This window comes from Tubulanus polymorphus, chromosome 3 (genome assembly GCF_964204645.1).
Source record: "Tubulanus polymorphus chromosome 3, tnTubPoly1.2, whole genome shotgun sequence".
NCBI lineage: Eukaryota > Metazoa > Nemertea > Palaeonemertea > Tubulaniformes > Tubulanidae > Tubulanus > Tubulanus polymorphus.
This window is the reverse complement of record NC_134027.1, coordinates 10,570,970-10,587,349: the sequence shown is the minus strand read 5'-3', so window position 1 is coordinate 10,587,349 and position 16,380 is coordinate 10,570,970. Positions and strand designations below refer to the sequence as shown.

Below are 16,380 nucleotides of genomic sequence, written 5' to 3'. Positions count from 1 at the left end.
ACATCCGGGAATCTGACGCATGCGTATCGTCGCCAATTCCGCACTTTGTCTTTTTCGGCGAAACTCCTCGCGTGGAAATTACCGACCAGCAGTCACCGTTCTAATCATTTTTCCACGCTTCCACGTTATCCAATCGCGATTATTTTCTACAGGTGAGTCCGATAATGTGCATTCTGCATTTAACGAAGGTTTCGCTACGATTCGTATACCGATAACTGATTAATAGCGACTTCTTTTCGTGTAAAATTTCGCTTGTAAAATGTAATGGCGACGGAAAATGGCTGAAAATTTCTAAGTCGACGCAACGCGAGCATTTTTGTCTGGGAGGAGGGAATCTTAGCTCGTGAAATGGTCGTTTTCGTCGATGAATCGAGGGCCGGGACGAGGTATAACGTTTAAAGGGTGAAAAATGAATTCGATTCGGCTTCGAAGGGTTGGTGGATGGAAATTGGTGTTAGCTGCTGGCCGCGAAAAAACTAAGTCGCCAGCACGGCAGACATGGCGATGATGGCGCGCGGGTTTATAGTCGTCGGGTCAAATCAGCTGTTTCACTATGAATAATTATAATCTCTCGGTTTAATGGATAATAATGCATAAATCTCGCGTAGCCTTCAATTCAAGCTCTATCTAAATCCTTTGTCCTTCTAAAATTTCATTCAGATGCATGAACTGAGGATAATTTAAAAGTTTATTTTCACTCTGATTTTTAAATTTTTTTCAATTTTACATTCAAAAACAATTCATCGATCGGCCTTTTGAAATGCACTTTCTGTAAAATTGAGCGCAAAAATATGTTTTTATGATGCCCATTTGTTTTGTGCGGGCTAAATACATTATTTTCATATCCCTCCCAAAAATTTGTATTTGGCATGTTTGTTTATCAGCGAGGAGGTCTGTGCATTCTTTTCAAAATTAATTGCCTAACTTTTGATCAAAGAAAATTTAAAATTTTTATATTTTGTTCATCGTGAAACTGTTAAAATTGACACATGACAACAATTTTTGGAATTAGTGACGCCATAGAAAAATATTTGTTTTGTTGTCTAGATTACGATAATAAAAAGTGGTCGCATTCATTTTTCTTTAGGAAATCATAAGATTTTTGATAAAAATGATTAAAAGAATGATTAAGAATTTATTTCTTCATTTCTCCATCCAGGTTTGGAATAATGATTAGGGCCTAATCCATCATAAAGCATGACAGCTAGATTCTTCCAAATTTGTCACTATCATTTTATACAATCATCCCCTTTCCCTAATTTACACTTGCTTTAACTATGTCCGAAAGTGGTCTTAAATTTGAGGACTGATTATATGATAGGTTAGTTAAAATAGTCTTGGAATTGGTCTTATAGGCCTAAATCAAAGCTTTATTATGCAACCTTACCCCTGGAATTCTTGCTTATGGAAAATTAACGTCAAATTTTAACAGGGTTCCTATGACTCCTTGATTCCTTACAAACTCCTTTTACATGGAAAATACTTGTTAAGGTGCTTCAAACTCCTTGCCAAAAAAATCCTTAAAAACTCCTTCAATTTTGAGAAATGGGCAATTAGAAATTTTTGTAGATAGTTTGTAGTTGTAAAAGGTAATGTTATAATTGCCTTACAAAATTTATGGTTTACCGAGATTAAGAGTACCGATTTAGGAGGAAGTTAACGGTTACCAATTTAGGAGGAATCAACAGTGGGCCTAAATTTTGGGATTTGAAAGTGAAGAAATTTGAAATTTTTTCCCTAAAAACCCCTTGAAAATCCTTATATCCAGATGTGACTGATCTGTAGTAAGGACCCTGTTAAACTAAACGCGTATTTCTTTTTCTTATCAGTTCTAGTCGAAAGTATGGAGGGCGAAACGAAAATCTTGACGAACCACGTCGACGACAATCACCAATTAGTCAACGGTAACAGCAGCGGGGACGGAAAATCCCGTAAAGACGGATCTCATCACAAAAGCGGCAGTAGCAGTAGCCACAAACACAACAGCAGCAGCAGCAGCGGCGGTAACAAACAGCACAGTGGCGGCAGTTCGAGTAGTAAGCACAAGTCGTCGTCGTCGTCGAAAGACAAACAACGAAGTCCTTCTTCTTCGTCAAAATCGAAAGAGCATTCGTCGAGTTCAAAAAGTTCCGGCAGCGGCGACAAGTCGAAGCATTCGTCCTCATCGTCAAAATCGGAAAACCGTTCGAAAGATTCGCATTCCAAGTCGAGTAGCAGTTCAGGTGATAAGCATAAGAGTGATAAGGACAAGCATCGCGATAGGTCGGAACATTCCAGCGGCGCGGTGAAGGTGAAGAAGGAGCCGACGACGGTGATCAGCGAGACAATCTCCGAGAACAACGTCGGCGGTGGCCGCGTCGTCGCCGACGGCGATTTCGTCGTGAAGAGAGAGAAACCTGTCGTCAAACGCGAGTCGGTGTCGCCCGTCAAAATGACGCCGATCAAACGCGAAGCCGACGACAACGATAGCGAAGACGATTTGCCTCTGGTAATTATCTTGTTAGGTCGACGATTAGAAAACGCTTACGCCCGAAAAAGGCTAGAAAGGCCCATTTTACCCTAGATTTTCCCCCCCAAAAAATTGTACCTACATTTTCAAACGACCTACATCCTACGTATATCCACCTTTTAATTTAACCAGCAGCCTTGAAAAAGTTACTCTTGAAATTGATCTTGAGAGACCCTCGCATTTCGATATGGTCATATCCTCAAAGGCCCCTCAAATTTGAAAATTGTGGTCATGTGGGACCCCTGAGTCTTTTGCTGCTATCAATGGAGATTTATAGTTTATTCCTTAATTGGTGCAATACTGCTTATTGTCTGCAATATTTAGCTCAATTTTGGACTACATTCCTCTTTTTCAAATGAACCTCTAGTTAAAGACTCAATCTGCCACTTTGTAAAAATTTATTGAGTTTGAACGTCATTTTCATATACCCATAAGCTGAAGTTATTTCGAAGATTTTTTTCAGATTTTATACTTTTGAGCTGTCTGTTTTAAATTGTGGATGTTCTTTTGTAGGGGCAACGCCTCGCCAAATCAGAGCCGAGGAAGAGACCGAAATACGAAGAAGCCTCGGATGATGATATGCCGTTAAGTGCTCGGTATGTCTAACTTTTAGATTTATATCACGGCATATAGCATCTGTCGTTCAAAAATGGTACAACCTGTTGTTCCGTCGAGAGTCATTGAAGACAAAGTCCATTTATAGTCGCCATCACACGAACGTTTTTGGCCCGGCATAACTGTTCACATGGGTGCCAAATTTTGCCTGACCCTAATTTTAGCGCAGGTCAAATTATTGTGTGTAGTGAATTGCTAATGCTTGCGGAAATGACTTATTTAATTCGTTTGAGCATTGTTTAGTATCGAGTGAGTGGTTTGCGTCTGATCTAATGTTGCTGATTAGCCCCTCGTAGTAGGTGGGCTTATTAAACATCAATCTAAAATGCTATTCATAAAGATGCTCATTTCTGTTTTATTATGTTCTGTTATATTTCTAATGTGTGGCTTATTTGATATGTTATGTTTTGATAGGGCTAAAAAACCAAAGTCATCATCAAAGGACGCGAAAAAACGAAAATCTGATTCCGGTATACAAGACGAAAAGCCGAGGGTAATTTCACTTTTCAAATTCATGGCATTTTTTGCAATTTAACGGTCATTAGTTAGCCATTTTCCGATTTGTTTAGAAACGGGCAAAGACTGACACCGAAGAGACACCGGCGAAAGGGGGCAAGAAAAAAGCGAAAGAAGAGGAACCAGAAAAATGGAAATGGTAAAATTATTTTTGTAGTTCCTTTGTTGCATTCGCTTAGGCTTCTTTTTCGTAAAAGTGTAATGGCTATATTTGCTATTGAATCTTTCGTAAGTAGATTAGTTGAAAAATTGGATTTTACTTTTTCTTTTCTTCCGAAATCAGGTGGGAAGAAGATCGTAGTAAAAAGAATGATGGCACGAAATGGAAGTTTCTCGAACACCAGGGACCGGTATTTGCGCCGCTTTACGAACCGTTACCGAAAGACGTTCATTTCTTCTACAATGGTACGAAACCCTGTCATACTAAAACTGCGCGATAGAAAAAGAGTTACACTGTATGTTCTATCAGTCCTCTTGGTTGAATCTGAATCAACCATTGAATTACCTAACTCAATGGCCTACTAGTTAGAAACTTTGTGGAGTCAATTCTCGCTGTGGAATTGGGTCCATATTAATTGACAGGGTTCATACTACATGGAATTTGACCTAAATTGTTGTAGAACTTTTAAGACATTTTCATAAGTCAGTGTATTTTGGTCTGTGACTATTGCTTCCAGTTACTAAGTACCCATACGCTTTTTAAACTTCATCAAGTTTTGATGTTTCGTTCTTGAGTACTCCTCGAAAAGTCCTCAAATTCTGGTTGAACACTCATTTATATATAAAGATTACTTAAATTAATCGACCCATTCGATTCTCTGTCGAATTATATTTTTGCAACTCGATATGCTATGTGTTATTTAAGTTTTGTACTCCGAGGCTAATGCTCATAGTGCATGCAAGGTCACACTTTCAAATTCTAGGGAAGAAGATGAGGCTGCAACCGGAAACCGAAGAAGTGGCCACTTTCTACGGCCGGATGATCGACCACGATTACACGACTAAAGATGTATTCAATAAGAACTTCATGAAAGATTGGAGAAAGGTATAATTAATCGTAATGCAGACCTGACTACCACCGCTATTTTTGAGCAAAGATGACAACTGTTGCTGATTTTCAGTATTTGTTAATATAGTATTTTGTGACGAGAAATGCTGATTTGATTCGTTCGATCGGCATACAGAAATATGAAAGATGTTACTGAGGATCTTACTGTTGATTACTGATTGATTTGAACATTTTCTTTCATATTTCAATGAAATGTTACTGAAAAAATTCAATTTGTTACTGATAGCACTTTTCCAGAGGTTGGCAGCCCTGTGAGAGTGAGATCAATTACTATCAAAATTATCAAAATACTCTCAAAATCAGTATAATTCCTAGTTCATTTTCAATTAAGTATTATTTTTAGATGTCAAATTGTGAAAATTACTATAACAGTAGATACCAAAGTAGTCGGGTCCGGAAACATGTCTTTTTGTAGCATGTCCAGTAGTGCAAATAGAGTGTAAGCTTAAGCGTAGAGCGGCTGGTAGAATTTGTTGAATCCTTTCGTGGAATAGCGATTGATATCTCTGAATATCTGTAGGTTATGACTGAGGAAGAAAAACAGATAATCACTGACTTGAAAAAGTGCAACTTCAACGAAATCAACGATCACTTCAAAAAACTCTCCGAGCAGAGGAAGAACAAGTCGAAAGAGCAAAAACTCGTAAGTTGATCAACATTTTGGTCGAAGATGAACCCAGGCATACAAACGGCCCTAAAATTCCTAAAATTCAGTCAGGTTCAGAACCTGACTGAGGCGTCTGATGTGATTCGGCTATATTTAAACTGAAACGAAAGATATGTTCTGTAATTCATAATTTGGTCAGTTTGTAAAGGCTAGGCCTACCTCATAGAGATAGGTGGTTAAAATCAGTTGTGTAATAAGAACGTTGCAGCTTCGTCGGTTCAGATGTTTGCATCGCCTTGAAGGGCATATGCTATATAAATAGAATATCGTGTAAAAGTTATTTTCAACTATGATATACCGGTATTCACAAATATTAGATATGTTACTGGTTCGAATTCTATTTTAGCCATTACAGAAAAATACAACTTTCGACGATTTCAGCACGTGCTCACTTTGTTTTTGATGTTAGGAGGTGCACTAAATGTGTGGTTCACATACAACTGTGGGTCGTGTGTGAACTACGTAAACAAAGTGAAGCATGAATAAATTAATAATTTAGGGCTAATTAGAAATACTTATTTCGATCAGTCAGATCGCAGGTGATTATCTCGGGTCATTGATTACTAAAGAAATCACAGAATGTATACTTTTGTTGGCATGTACCTTCTAAGCTGTGCTTTGGCTTCTAATTATGCATCTATCCAATAGAGAATGTCAAACAAATGACAGCATTTGATGAGATATCAAAGGGTAGTACTAGGTGTTACACCTAGTGTTTAGCATCAGCTGAGAAATATTCATGACGGAAGCTTTGTTTCGAATATGTATAGGCATTGAAAGAGGAAAACGCTGCCATGGTGAAAAAATACGGCTTCTGTAAAATGGACGGTCATACGGAAAAAATCGGTAACTTCCGAATCGAACCTCCGGGATTGTTCAGAGGACGTGGCGACCACCCGAAACAGGGCATGCTGAAAAGACGAGTCCAACCCGAAGATGTAATAATCAATTGTAGCAAGTGAGTAAAACGTGTCCGCGCCATATTATCAGATACTGTAATACACTGACTATCTCTTAATCTTTTTGATGAATACTGCTGACCTTTTAAAATAGCTATTTTGAAATAATAATTAGATCTTCCCATTGACATTTAGAGATAGGTTAAGGATAATGATATCAACAGCAGCAATTATTTATATGTTATATAGGATTCATTATTGCAATTATTAGATAATCCTTTAATCAAGGATTAAGTTAGAAGATGAATTATCGTTTTACCATTGTGTGTTATAGGGACGCCAAAGTACCTGATCCCCCGAAAGGTCATCGGTGGAAAGAGGTCCGACATGATAATGCGGTGAGCTTCAATTTCATTTACAGATTCTATTCAATTTCTAGTAGAATAACCACACTCGAACTTGTAGAACAGATAATAAGATTTAAAAAAACCACTATGCACAGATTTGAAAGTTTTAAAATCAAGAATATATTCAAATAAAAGATTGAAATGATGCAACATTTCACCACACTAGAGATCATCACCCACTTGATGATAATCTCCTAGTCGTAGGTTCAAAACGTTGTGTCATTTTGATTTTCGAAACTTTCTAATCTGTATATATTGGGTTTTAACCTTCTAAATGGTTTCTGCATGAATAACAGGCTTGATTTTACTTGCACCCTTTTCTGTCTAGAACCTCACCCCTTCAGACATTCTAAATTGTAGACTTTCTTTTTCTTTTGTGAATTAAAGTGTCTCAAGCATTGCTCGGCAAGGTTCTGAACATTGAAGCCTGTACGATCGAATATTGGAAGAATAGCGATGAAATTTCAAATGTCTGAGGCGGGCGCCGGTCTAGATCTGCACGATTTCATTACCTCTGATCGAATCTGATGCCTCGACGAAGACTTTAGATTGTTTTCTCTTTGAAAATTTCTCGACAGGTCACGTGGCTAGCGTGTTGGAATGAAAACATTCAAGGTCAAACGAAGTACGTCATGTTGAACGCGAGTTCGAAGTTGAAAGGCGAGAAAGATTGGCAGAAATACGAAACGGCGCGAAAACTTCACAAGCACGTCGATCGTATACGCGCTCAATATCGCGAGGATTGGAAATCGAAGGAAATGAGAATTCGCCAGCGAGCCGTAGCTTTATATTTCATCGATAAGGTAGGGTAGAAAGTAGTATAACGTCCTTCCAATGCTTATATTATGACTGTACTTTCGCATTATAAATAAGATCTATGCAATGTAGTTCTGCTGCTTGTGGTGTGAATAGGTGTGGATCCGCGATTTTCAAAGGGGGCGGGGGTTCTCTGCCGGTCATCCTCGAAAAATTTTTTTGATAAATTATCTCTTTTCATGCCTTCTGAGCATTTATAAACGTTGCTCGATCGCCTAAGAATGTATCATCCGTGTACTTTGAAATTTAATGTGGAAAAACTAAAAAATGAAAAATAATACAAAGGAAATTTTCTTAATGGGCTGCTCTAGCAACCAAATCACCTCATTTGATCCGCGCCTGGTAAAGCAATATTCTTCGTGGCCCTTAACCCCTTCCAGGAATAGTGCCTGTAACCAGCTAAACCCTTTCAGTGCTGACTAAATGACCTTTAAATGCGAGAGGTAACTCGAAAATTTCCAAAAATTCCATCCCATTGCATTCAATAATGCGTCTACACTGCGGCACGGTGTATCTTAAGTTGCTAGTATTTCACCATGTTTGACAGTTACTGCCATTTTTCGATAGTGATAAAAACCGTTCACTGAAAACATTGCGGTGCACTAGCCATTTAACGATTAATACATCTCACTGAAAGAGTTAATAATGATAATAATAATGATTAATTCAGGCGAAGATCCATATAAAATATGCTCATTGGCTTAACATCATACGTAAAAAGAGAACATAGAAAACTAAAACGAGTTTGATTATAAGCTTATTAATGTTAATGTTTTCGAAATGCCTTTCAAGCTCCCTCCACGGATTGATAGGTCTTGAATGTGATGTATCCGTATATCACAGTCGATGACAAAGTGTTTTCTGTTTGTGTTTCGTGTAGTTAGCGTTGAGAGCCGGTAACGAGAAAGACGAAGGCGAGTCGGCAGACACGGTCGGCTGTTGTTCGCTGCGCGTCGAACATCTGACGTTGTATCCGGAGAAAAACGGCAAGGAAAGCGTCGTGGAGTTCGATTTCCTCGGTAAAGATTCGATACGCTACACGAACAGTGTTCCCGTCGAGAAACGCGTTTATAAAAATCTGGAGCTGTTCATGAATGGAAAAGCGCCGGGCGACGATTTGTTCGATCGGCTTAATGTAAGTTGATTTCGATGGACTTCATACTATTGACTAATGCCATCATCTTTAGGATTATATTATCATCGGAGGTGGTGTATTTAGCTATGTTTTGGTCAAATTAATATCTTGGAAAGTTGTTAATAGGTTACAAAAAAGGGTCCATCGTCTTTCAAAATGATTGCGTGAAGCCATGTTTTTGTTTTCACGCATGTAACTGGTATGGATTGATCCAAATAAGTGGCTCAAATTCACAACAGACAGTGTGTTGATAGGTCATCTGTTCGTCAAGCTATTTTTTAGTCAAACTAATATGTATTGGAAAGTTGTAAAAGTTACAAGAAAGGCTCAGATGTCTGCAAAATTATTGCTTGTTTTCATGCATGAATCTGATAAGGATTGAGCCAAACTAGAAGCCAGCGGACGGGGCCATCTAGTTTAATATGTAGCCTTGTTTTGGAGGTTGACTATGAGAATTTCATGGTAACTTTGTTCCTTGTGTACTGCGTATTCTAAATAAGTGATTAGTATTTTCTACGACTGATATTTCGTTTTCAACCTTCGTAGACATCATTGCCTCCTAGTAGTTATTCACGTCATTTTTTACGCACACATTTTCAGACTGGTATTCTCAATAAGCATCTGAACACGTTGATGGAAGGGTTGTCGGCGAAAGTGTTCCGAACGTTCAATGCCTCCAAAACATTACAAGAACAACTCGATCTCCTTACACAAGGTAAAATATGAGATACAATAGCTTGACATTATCGCTTTCTATCACCACTGCAGGCCTATGTGTATGCAAATAATAGTTTTTACACTAATTCAGATAAATGTGAAAATGTATTTACCATATCCATTCTGAAGACCACCCATTATAGATCAAAGATTATTTGCAGAAAAGGCGAGCAGTTAGGCAATTTGATCGCATTGCCAGATCATGGGTTCAAACCTTCACATGTGATACTTGCAATATTTTGTGTCGTAACTGTATATTGAAAAACTTACTTCTTTCAGAGGAAGACACGATACCGGCTAAACTGTTATCTTACAATCGAGCCAACCGCGCTGTCGCAATTCTCTGTAACCATCAACGTGCCGCCCCGAAAAATTTTGACAAGCAAATGCAAAATTTACAGGATAAAGTGAGTACGAGTCGTGTATTGTTTTACTCGGCAGATCAGCCGTTGTGTGTCGAGGTAATTTCATGCGTATAAATCTTGTTTGTGTGTGTAGATCGATGCTAAGAACGACGCGATCAAAGAAGCAAAGAAAAATCTAAAAGTAGCGAAATCCGAATACAAAGCATCAAAAACAGACAAGAATAAAACGTAAGATCGATAATGCATAAAAAGCTCAAATAGACATCAAGTCCATCGTAGTCATTGTCCTAAGCACCTGTTATGTTTTAACCATGTTTTAACCATGTTTTAAGAACTAAGGGTCTTTGATAAGTTGTTTAAGAAGATAAAACAGTTCCATGGTCTTCAAAATGAAAACATGAAGCCACTTTCTTAGGCCATCTATCAAGGAAATGGCTGAATCGACTAACACATTGATGATGTCCTTCCGATTCCTTGTCGTTTTAAAAATGTGTTCCGAGATACAATCCTGAAAAATTGAGGTCAACATTTTTTGATACACCTGGGTACACGAAAAATCTATAAATTCTTAGGCTTAAGATCATTCTTTTTCGCAATCCTCATTAGAAATTATGAACGAAAGAAGAAGCAACTGGAAAGATTGGAAGAACAGCTGACTAAACTGGAGGTACAAGCTACGGACAAAGACGAGAATAAAGAGATTGCGTTGGGCACGTCCAAATTGAACTATCTCGATCCTAGAATATCCGTTGGATGGTGAGTGAAAATTTTGTCCAAAATGTTTTGATCTGAAGATCTGACTGAGGCTTCGGAGAATGAGTCATTCAAAGGGGACCTGCTGCAGTGAAATTATTTTTTTGGGTAGCGTTGTCAAGTATTTGCATATTCTTCTCACAGAGGGAGGACGATAAAAGCGGGGACCACACTGGCAGCCCAGCTGGGATGTTTAGTGTGTTTATTTGTCTCGGCGCGCAGCTCATCACTGTTTGCGCGAAGCTGCTGCTTTGAAGTTTGCAATATGGCGGCTCCCATCTATGGTAAATTTTACTCGTAGCTGTATAAGAATTGTTGTGTATGAGTTGATGAGGAGAAAAATGGAAATTTTAACCAGCGTTATGTTGAACAGCAACACGAGTATGCATGAATTATGAATTTTAGTTACCGTAAGCACTGTGCAGTTCCCCTTAACCCTTTCAGTGCGTCTACACCGCAGTGCGGTGTATGAATCAGTGAAAGATTTTGGTAGTACAGCGCACTGCGGTGTATTGATTTAATTACTACTAATTATCTCTATTGAAAGATGGCAGCACCTGTCAAACATAGTGAAATATTAGTAACTAACGATATACCGCATCAGGGTGTAGACGCACTATAGTGGTATTCCCGTTATTCAACTCACGAGGGTGGAATTTTTCAGAATTTTCAAATTATCTTCAGCACTATAGGGTATTAATTAGCCAGCACTGCAAGGGTTAAAAGCATAAGAAAACAAATTAAATTGGCATATGATTCTAGTATATGCATATGGTAGTATATGGTAGAGTGAGTAATTTTAATGCCTTTTATGCTTTTACATCACTATGACGTAATGATAAATCTCATGATCTGATAACAAATCCGGTATGTATTTACAGGTGCAAAAAGTGGGATGTGCCGATTGAGAAAATCTACAACAAAACTCAACGGGACAAATTCGCCTGGGCCATCGACATGGCTGAAGCCGATTTCAATTTTTAATGTAGGTCGTCGTGTTTAGATATGAACCAGTGATCCGTTCCTTTACGGTTTTAAACGATCGAGCGGTCACTGAAGTTTTTTTTTTGCGCGCGAAAGAGAATACCGGTATTTTAAGGTACTACTGAGGAAAAGTCTCGAATCAATATCATCGTTTTATTTCTCGTTTTATAAGTGTTTGTTTTTATACAGGTTAAATGCATGCGATTCGTTGTATACGCACCCGAGTTTGTCGCACTATATACGCGTTATATTTGCATTAGTCGGATATTTTGAAAATCGAATTGAACAGCAGTTGTGTTTATAAAAGAAAAAATTGCTAACGATAAATAGTACAGTCCAGCCAATACAGTCCAAGATTTAACATCGTTGTGATTCAGCCATATTTTAAGCGAAACTAGAGGTTTTGACTCGGTGCGAATAATATTCATTGGACTGAGTTGTTGGTAGATGGTAAGAAATAAGCGTGAATCTTATGCGATCGTGCATGGATCCAATAGCTGTAAAAAAAACATGCAAACGATGGTAAATAGACCTCATTGGGTGGCTACTGGTGGATTCCTGAACACGCATCATGGAAGGTTTGTTTCCAAATGAACTTTTTCCTTTCCGTAACTGCTGTTCATTTCCGGTTTGAGAATAGCGTTCTTTCCGCTCGACTTTTTATATAAGATCACCGTTTTGCGTTGATGAATGTTACTAATCGACAATGATGTTTTTAATGATAGAATTATGATGATTGTGAAGCCGAAATGTTTGATATTTATTTATTTCACTGTTACGCATATATGCCGCCATACCATCATCATTAATCGAAGCGAAATGAAATAATGTTTATCGTCGTATTCCTCTACGTGTTTAAGTTGATCCGTATCTGAGTGTATATAACAATGGATATTTAGATTTTAAGTATGCCTGTAGCAGGCAGGGGCCAGTTGCTCAAATGTTGGTGAAAGATAACCAGTGGATAATTTCCATAGTTCCAGTCTCACCATGTCAACAATCCTTGGTAACCAACTTTTGAGCAACTGGCCCCAGACAAAAAATGCGGTTAGGCGATCGTAGCAATATTATCAAATTTAAGATCTGGTCTGAATATTTTTTCGACGAACACATGACAATTGTACGAAACTTATTTTGATACGTACTGTTTAAACAGGCGATAATCAATGCAGCAAATTAAAACCCTTTCGGTGCTGATGAATTGATACTCGAAAGAGCCAGTAGCGAATTTCGGAATCTCCATAGAGACCAATCGAAATCGATGGAATGATACGCTTCAATGCGGAGCAGACACAATACGGCAGTATGTCCTGCAGAGGGTATGAAATAGTCAGCACTGAAAAGGGATGAACGATCGATGAATTCTCAACAGAATTAAAGAAGAAATCGTATTTATTTTGGCAGTGATTAAAAGTTGTTCATGAATTGAACCCAGGTTGAAAATGCCCTAGTATACAGGGCTGTACCTAGCATTTGAATTTCGCGGGGGCGGGGTGGAGAACCCTGAAAAGAGGCAGTTACCTGAAATCAAAAATTGGTGTAACGATTCTTCATTCGTGCCATAACAAAACTGTAGGCCTGTAACGAAATGTTTGTCGGTCCCAAGTAAAGGATTCTACATTGAATTCCTAATGGATAACAATGATATTAACAAAAATATTTTTCAAAATTTCAGGGAGAGGGGTTATTGCCCCCTGCTATGTACAGCCCTGGTATATAGCCGTAGCTTAGTTCAACGATCGCTACGACCGTTGCGCTGATCACTCGCTAGTCGTCGGCGGTAATAATTGTGAAATGAAATGTACCCGTAGAGTATTTATTATTCCTTTTCGAGTAACGATGACACGTTACTCGCGAGAGTTAGATATCTGAAGCCGACCTGTCGGTCATTACATTCCTGATGTGAATGACGGCGGCAGCAGCGCTGTATTTCAACGCTCCGAGTTCTGAGGTATCGTCTTCGGATCAACGGTGTCGCGACTCGTTACAACGTTGAATGCGCTGCTCGTGAACGAATGAGAAAAAAATCTTCATGCGAACGCTTTCAAAAATCTGTAAATATTTAAAATTAAGTATAAACATATGCATATTGTTATATCATTGAGTACGAACTGTGTATTGTTGATAGTATATGAATATAGGTATTTGTTTGGTGAATCTATGTTTTTATTGTTTGTATTGTATGTGTGCGGCAGGGAAAGTACGAGACATAAACCTAAACCGGACGACGACATGTGATAAATTGGTTTAAACCGGCGCATCAATTTTGGGTAGCATTCCTTCCTGCGCAGTTTCCTCAGCTCTCGAGGCATTTACCCTTCCAAAAGAGTTAGTTGTACGCGAATAAGGCTAAAAGAAATTGATACCTTGTTTCTCCTTTCTGCTGAGCTTGACCCGCCCGGCCGCCTATCTACCCTGTACATTACTTCTTTTAAAATCATGATCAGGCTAACTAACCATCACACCCCCCAACTATATCTGTACTTCGATTTCCGTTTTCAAAATGTAACACAACCCCCTCTGTTTCGCCCCGGCAGGTATGATGGGTTTGTAAAGGACACTAGATAAAAAAACAAACAAAATCTACTTATCAAATACATAACAGGGTCAATCCCTATTTGAAGATCAAACCATCACATAGGTACCCTGCAGCTATAGAAATGAACTGATTACAAGGTTTATTTATTTACTAAATTGACTTGGTCGATTAGGAGAAACAAGGTATCATTTTTATCTAGCCTAAGGATAGAAATTTTATCTATGTGTAGATTCTCATTAAAACTTCTCATTAAAGTTCTTTTTAACCTGAGATTTGTTTCGTTTGATGAACACTAAAGCTTTCAGTCTATCGATAACTTCATAGCCTCTAAGATGTTTTAAGCTTTTTATTGCATTTCAGCTTTATTTATAAGTCTCGGCTGCTTAGCATTGAAAATACAGTCAAAGCCTGTTGTCAGACCATCGTCAGGACAGTGAAAAAAATATGGCGTTATAATGAATTTGGCATCATGAAGAATGGTATTTCCATAGAATTTGAGTGCGATCTCAGAAAATCGTAGGCAATAAGTGAGCACCAACAAAAAGATGGCGTTGCACCGGGCTTTTACTGTACTTTGAAGTATTTGGTAATCTCTTTATTCTATATTATTTAAGAAGTGGTATGTATTATCCAGTGTAGCTAGACTGATTGATCTTGTGTGACTGTTTGGGTTTTACGGTCAATACGTACAGACATCTCTGCTGAAGTCAGATCTGGCAAACTCTGTAAACTGTTCAATATAAGAATATATTTCCCAACCCTAGAAAGTATACACCATCCATCTCGGATATTATTCAAATTAGGTAGAGGACTTCAGCAAAGATCCTTGAAATATTTTGTTATATATTCAAGTCGGTTTGCTCTTAGATAGCCTTGCCTGTTATTTCAACATTCACTATGTGCATAATGAAGAACTCATATGATTTTGTCATATCATCTTAACTAAACACATGCATTATGTTATTCAGACTTTAAATTATTTATCAATTGTCCTGTACATAATGCATCGTCATACAATCTGCCTGGGAGATCGGTAGATCACTAAAATAGTGTAAATGTGTACATGTTTTAAATGAAAGAAGATTTTTCTCGAGTCGAATTTTTAGCGAATACTTGTGTACGTACGCATGAAAGGATGGTTTTAAAAGTTTAAAAAACGGTTTGTAAAATGATATTTTGTATGAATGTTTTAAGCGGCTCTGAATCGTGTGTTGTTAAGATAGATCAGGGGAAAAAACCGGATTATGATGTTCAGCTTCATATACGTAGTCGGGTTATATAGCTTTCAGGGGATGACGCGCGGGGAGAGATGATGGGAGAATAGCATTCCAGTTAGAATTTCTGTCATTAATCGTTCTTAATCGCCGAGTTACGTTTAATATCTTAGGAAAAATATATATATATTTAAGAAGAAAGTCAATAGCGTTTTTGGGAACGTATATCGTCGATTTCGTTCGACCTCGAACAATCGAATTACCCGAGGGTTGCATTTGAATAATGCATCAGCCGGTATCAATCTGCAGCCTGGAACCACAGTTGCCCAGACGATCTATGTCGCATTAAGATTGAGTCCGGACGATCAGATTTTAAGAGAAGTGTCTGGCGTTACCTATGTAGCCTGCGTTATCAAAAGTTGGAATCATTTAACCCTTACTGTGCTGAGTAATACGAAAACGCTGGTGGAAACTTTAAAAAATTCCACCCGTGACGTATTCAATAGCGGGCATACTGCTATAGTGCATTTACACTGCGGTGCGATGTATCGTTAGTCGCTTAATATTTCACTACTTGACAGGTGCTGCCATCTTTCAAGAGATAAAAACCAATTATAAGTTATATCGATACACGATGCGGTGTACTTGCAAAGTCATCACCGATTTATACACCGCGCTGTGGTGTAAATGTACTGAAAGGGATAAGTGTCAAATGTTTGAGGGTTGGCACATTGACGCCCTGCATTAATTTAGTCACATTGCAGGAATTCAAACTGGATTCAATTTCTGGTGGTGGCATATTTAATATGTGTTTCTTTCACTATTGACCATGGACGTTGAAACTCCATGCTTTCACCGATGATACTTTACATTACATGTATTGTAAAAATGATAATACTATTTGTGTTCAGTTATTCTCCCGTAACGAAACATCGACAATATGAATGTATTGTGTACACACCTTCAGTATACAAGTATCCTGTAAAACAACCATTTGTCAGAGAAAACTTTAAATAATAAAAATTCAGCAAAATATATATATATAGATTTGTTTACTTTTTTTGTATGTTTATTTATTTTCGTGCATCAACCTCTCAAACCACTCCAACAGACATTCCAGCACCTCGTATATTTCCTACATTTCAATAGGAATCCTATTTATCTCATCCATTTGC

At 38.1% G+C, this 16,380-nt stretch overlaps 1 protein-coding gene across 1 annotated transcript; it reads left to right on the top strand.

The window, feature by feature from the left end:
* The first annotated feature begins 63 nt into the window (after nt 1-63).
* LOC141901123 (DNA topoisomerase I, mitochondrial-like) lies at nt 64-16,233 on the top strand. Its single transcript, XM_074788211.1, has 17 exons — nt 64-152; nt 1,830-2,488; nt 3,023-3,105; nt 3,539-3,617; nt 3,694-3,779; nt 3,924-4,045; nt 4,564-4,685; nt 5,230-5,352; nt 6,147-6,334; nt 6,610-6,673; nt 7,261-7,485; nt 8,379-8,633; nt 9,234-9,348; nt 9,630-9,757; nt 9,849-9,943; nt 10,322-10,471; nt 11,350-16,233. Exons 2-17 carry the CDS (start codon nt 1,844-1,846, stop codon nt 11,450-11,452), a joined length of 2,583 nt encoding a protein of 860 aa, XP_074644312.1. The 5' UTR covers nt 64-152; nt 1,830-1,843; the 3' UTR covers nt 11,453-16,233.
* Nucleotides 16,234-16,380: the final 147 nt, after the last annotated feature.

What these genes read in the sequence shown, in the direction of transcription:
- LOC141901123 (XM_074788211.1), top strand. Translation starts at nt 1,844, where the DNA reads ATGGAGGGCGAAACGAAAATCTTGACGAACCACGTCGACGACAATCAC. An exon ending in ATTTGTTCGATCGGCTTAAT is followed by an intron (nt 8,634 to 9,233) that starts GTAAGTTGATTT and finishes ACACATTTTCAG; the next exon opens with ACTGGTATTCTCAATAAGCA. An exon ending in TGCAAAATTTACAGGATAAA is followed by an intron (nt 9,758 to 9,848) that starts GTGAGTACGAGT and finishes TTGTGTGTGTAG; the next exon opens with ATCGATGCTAAGAACGACGC.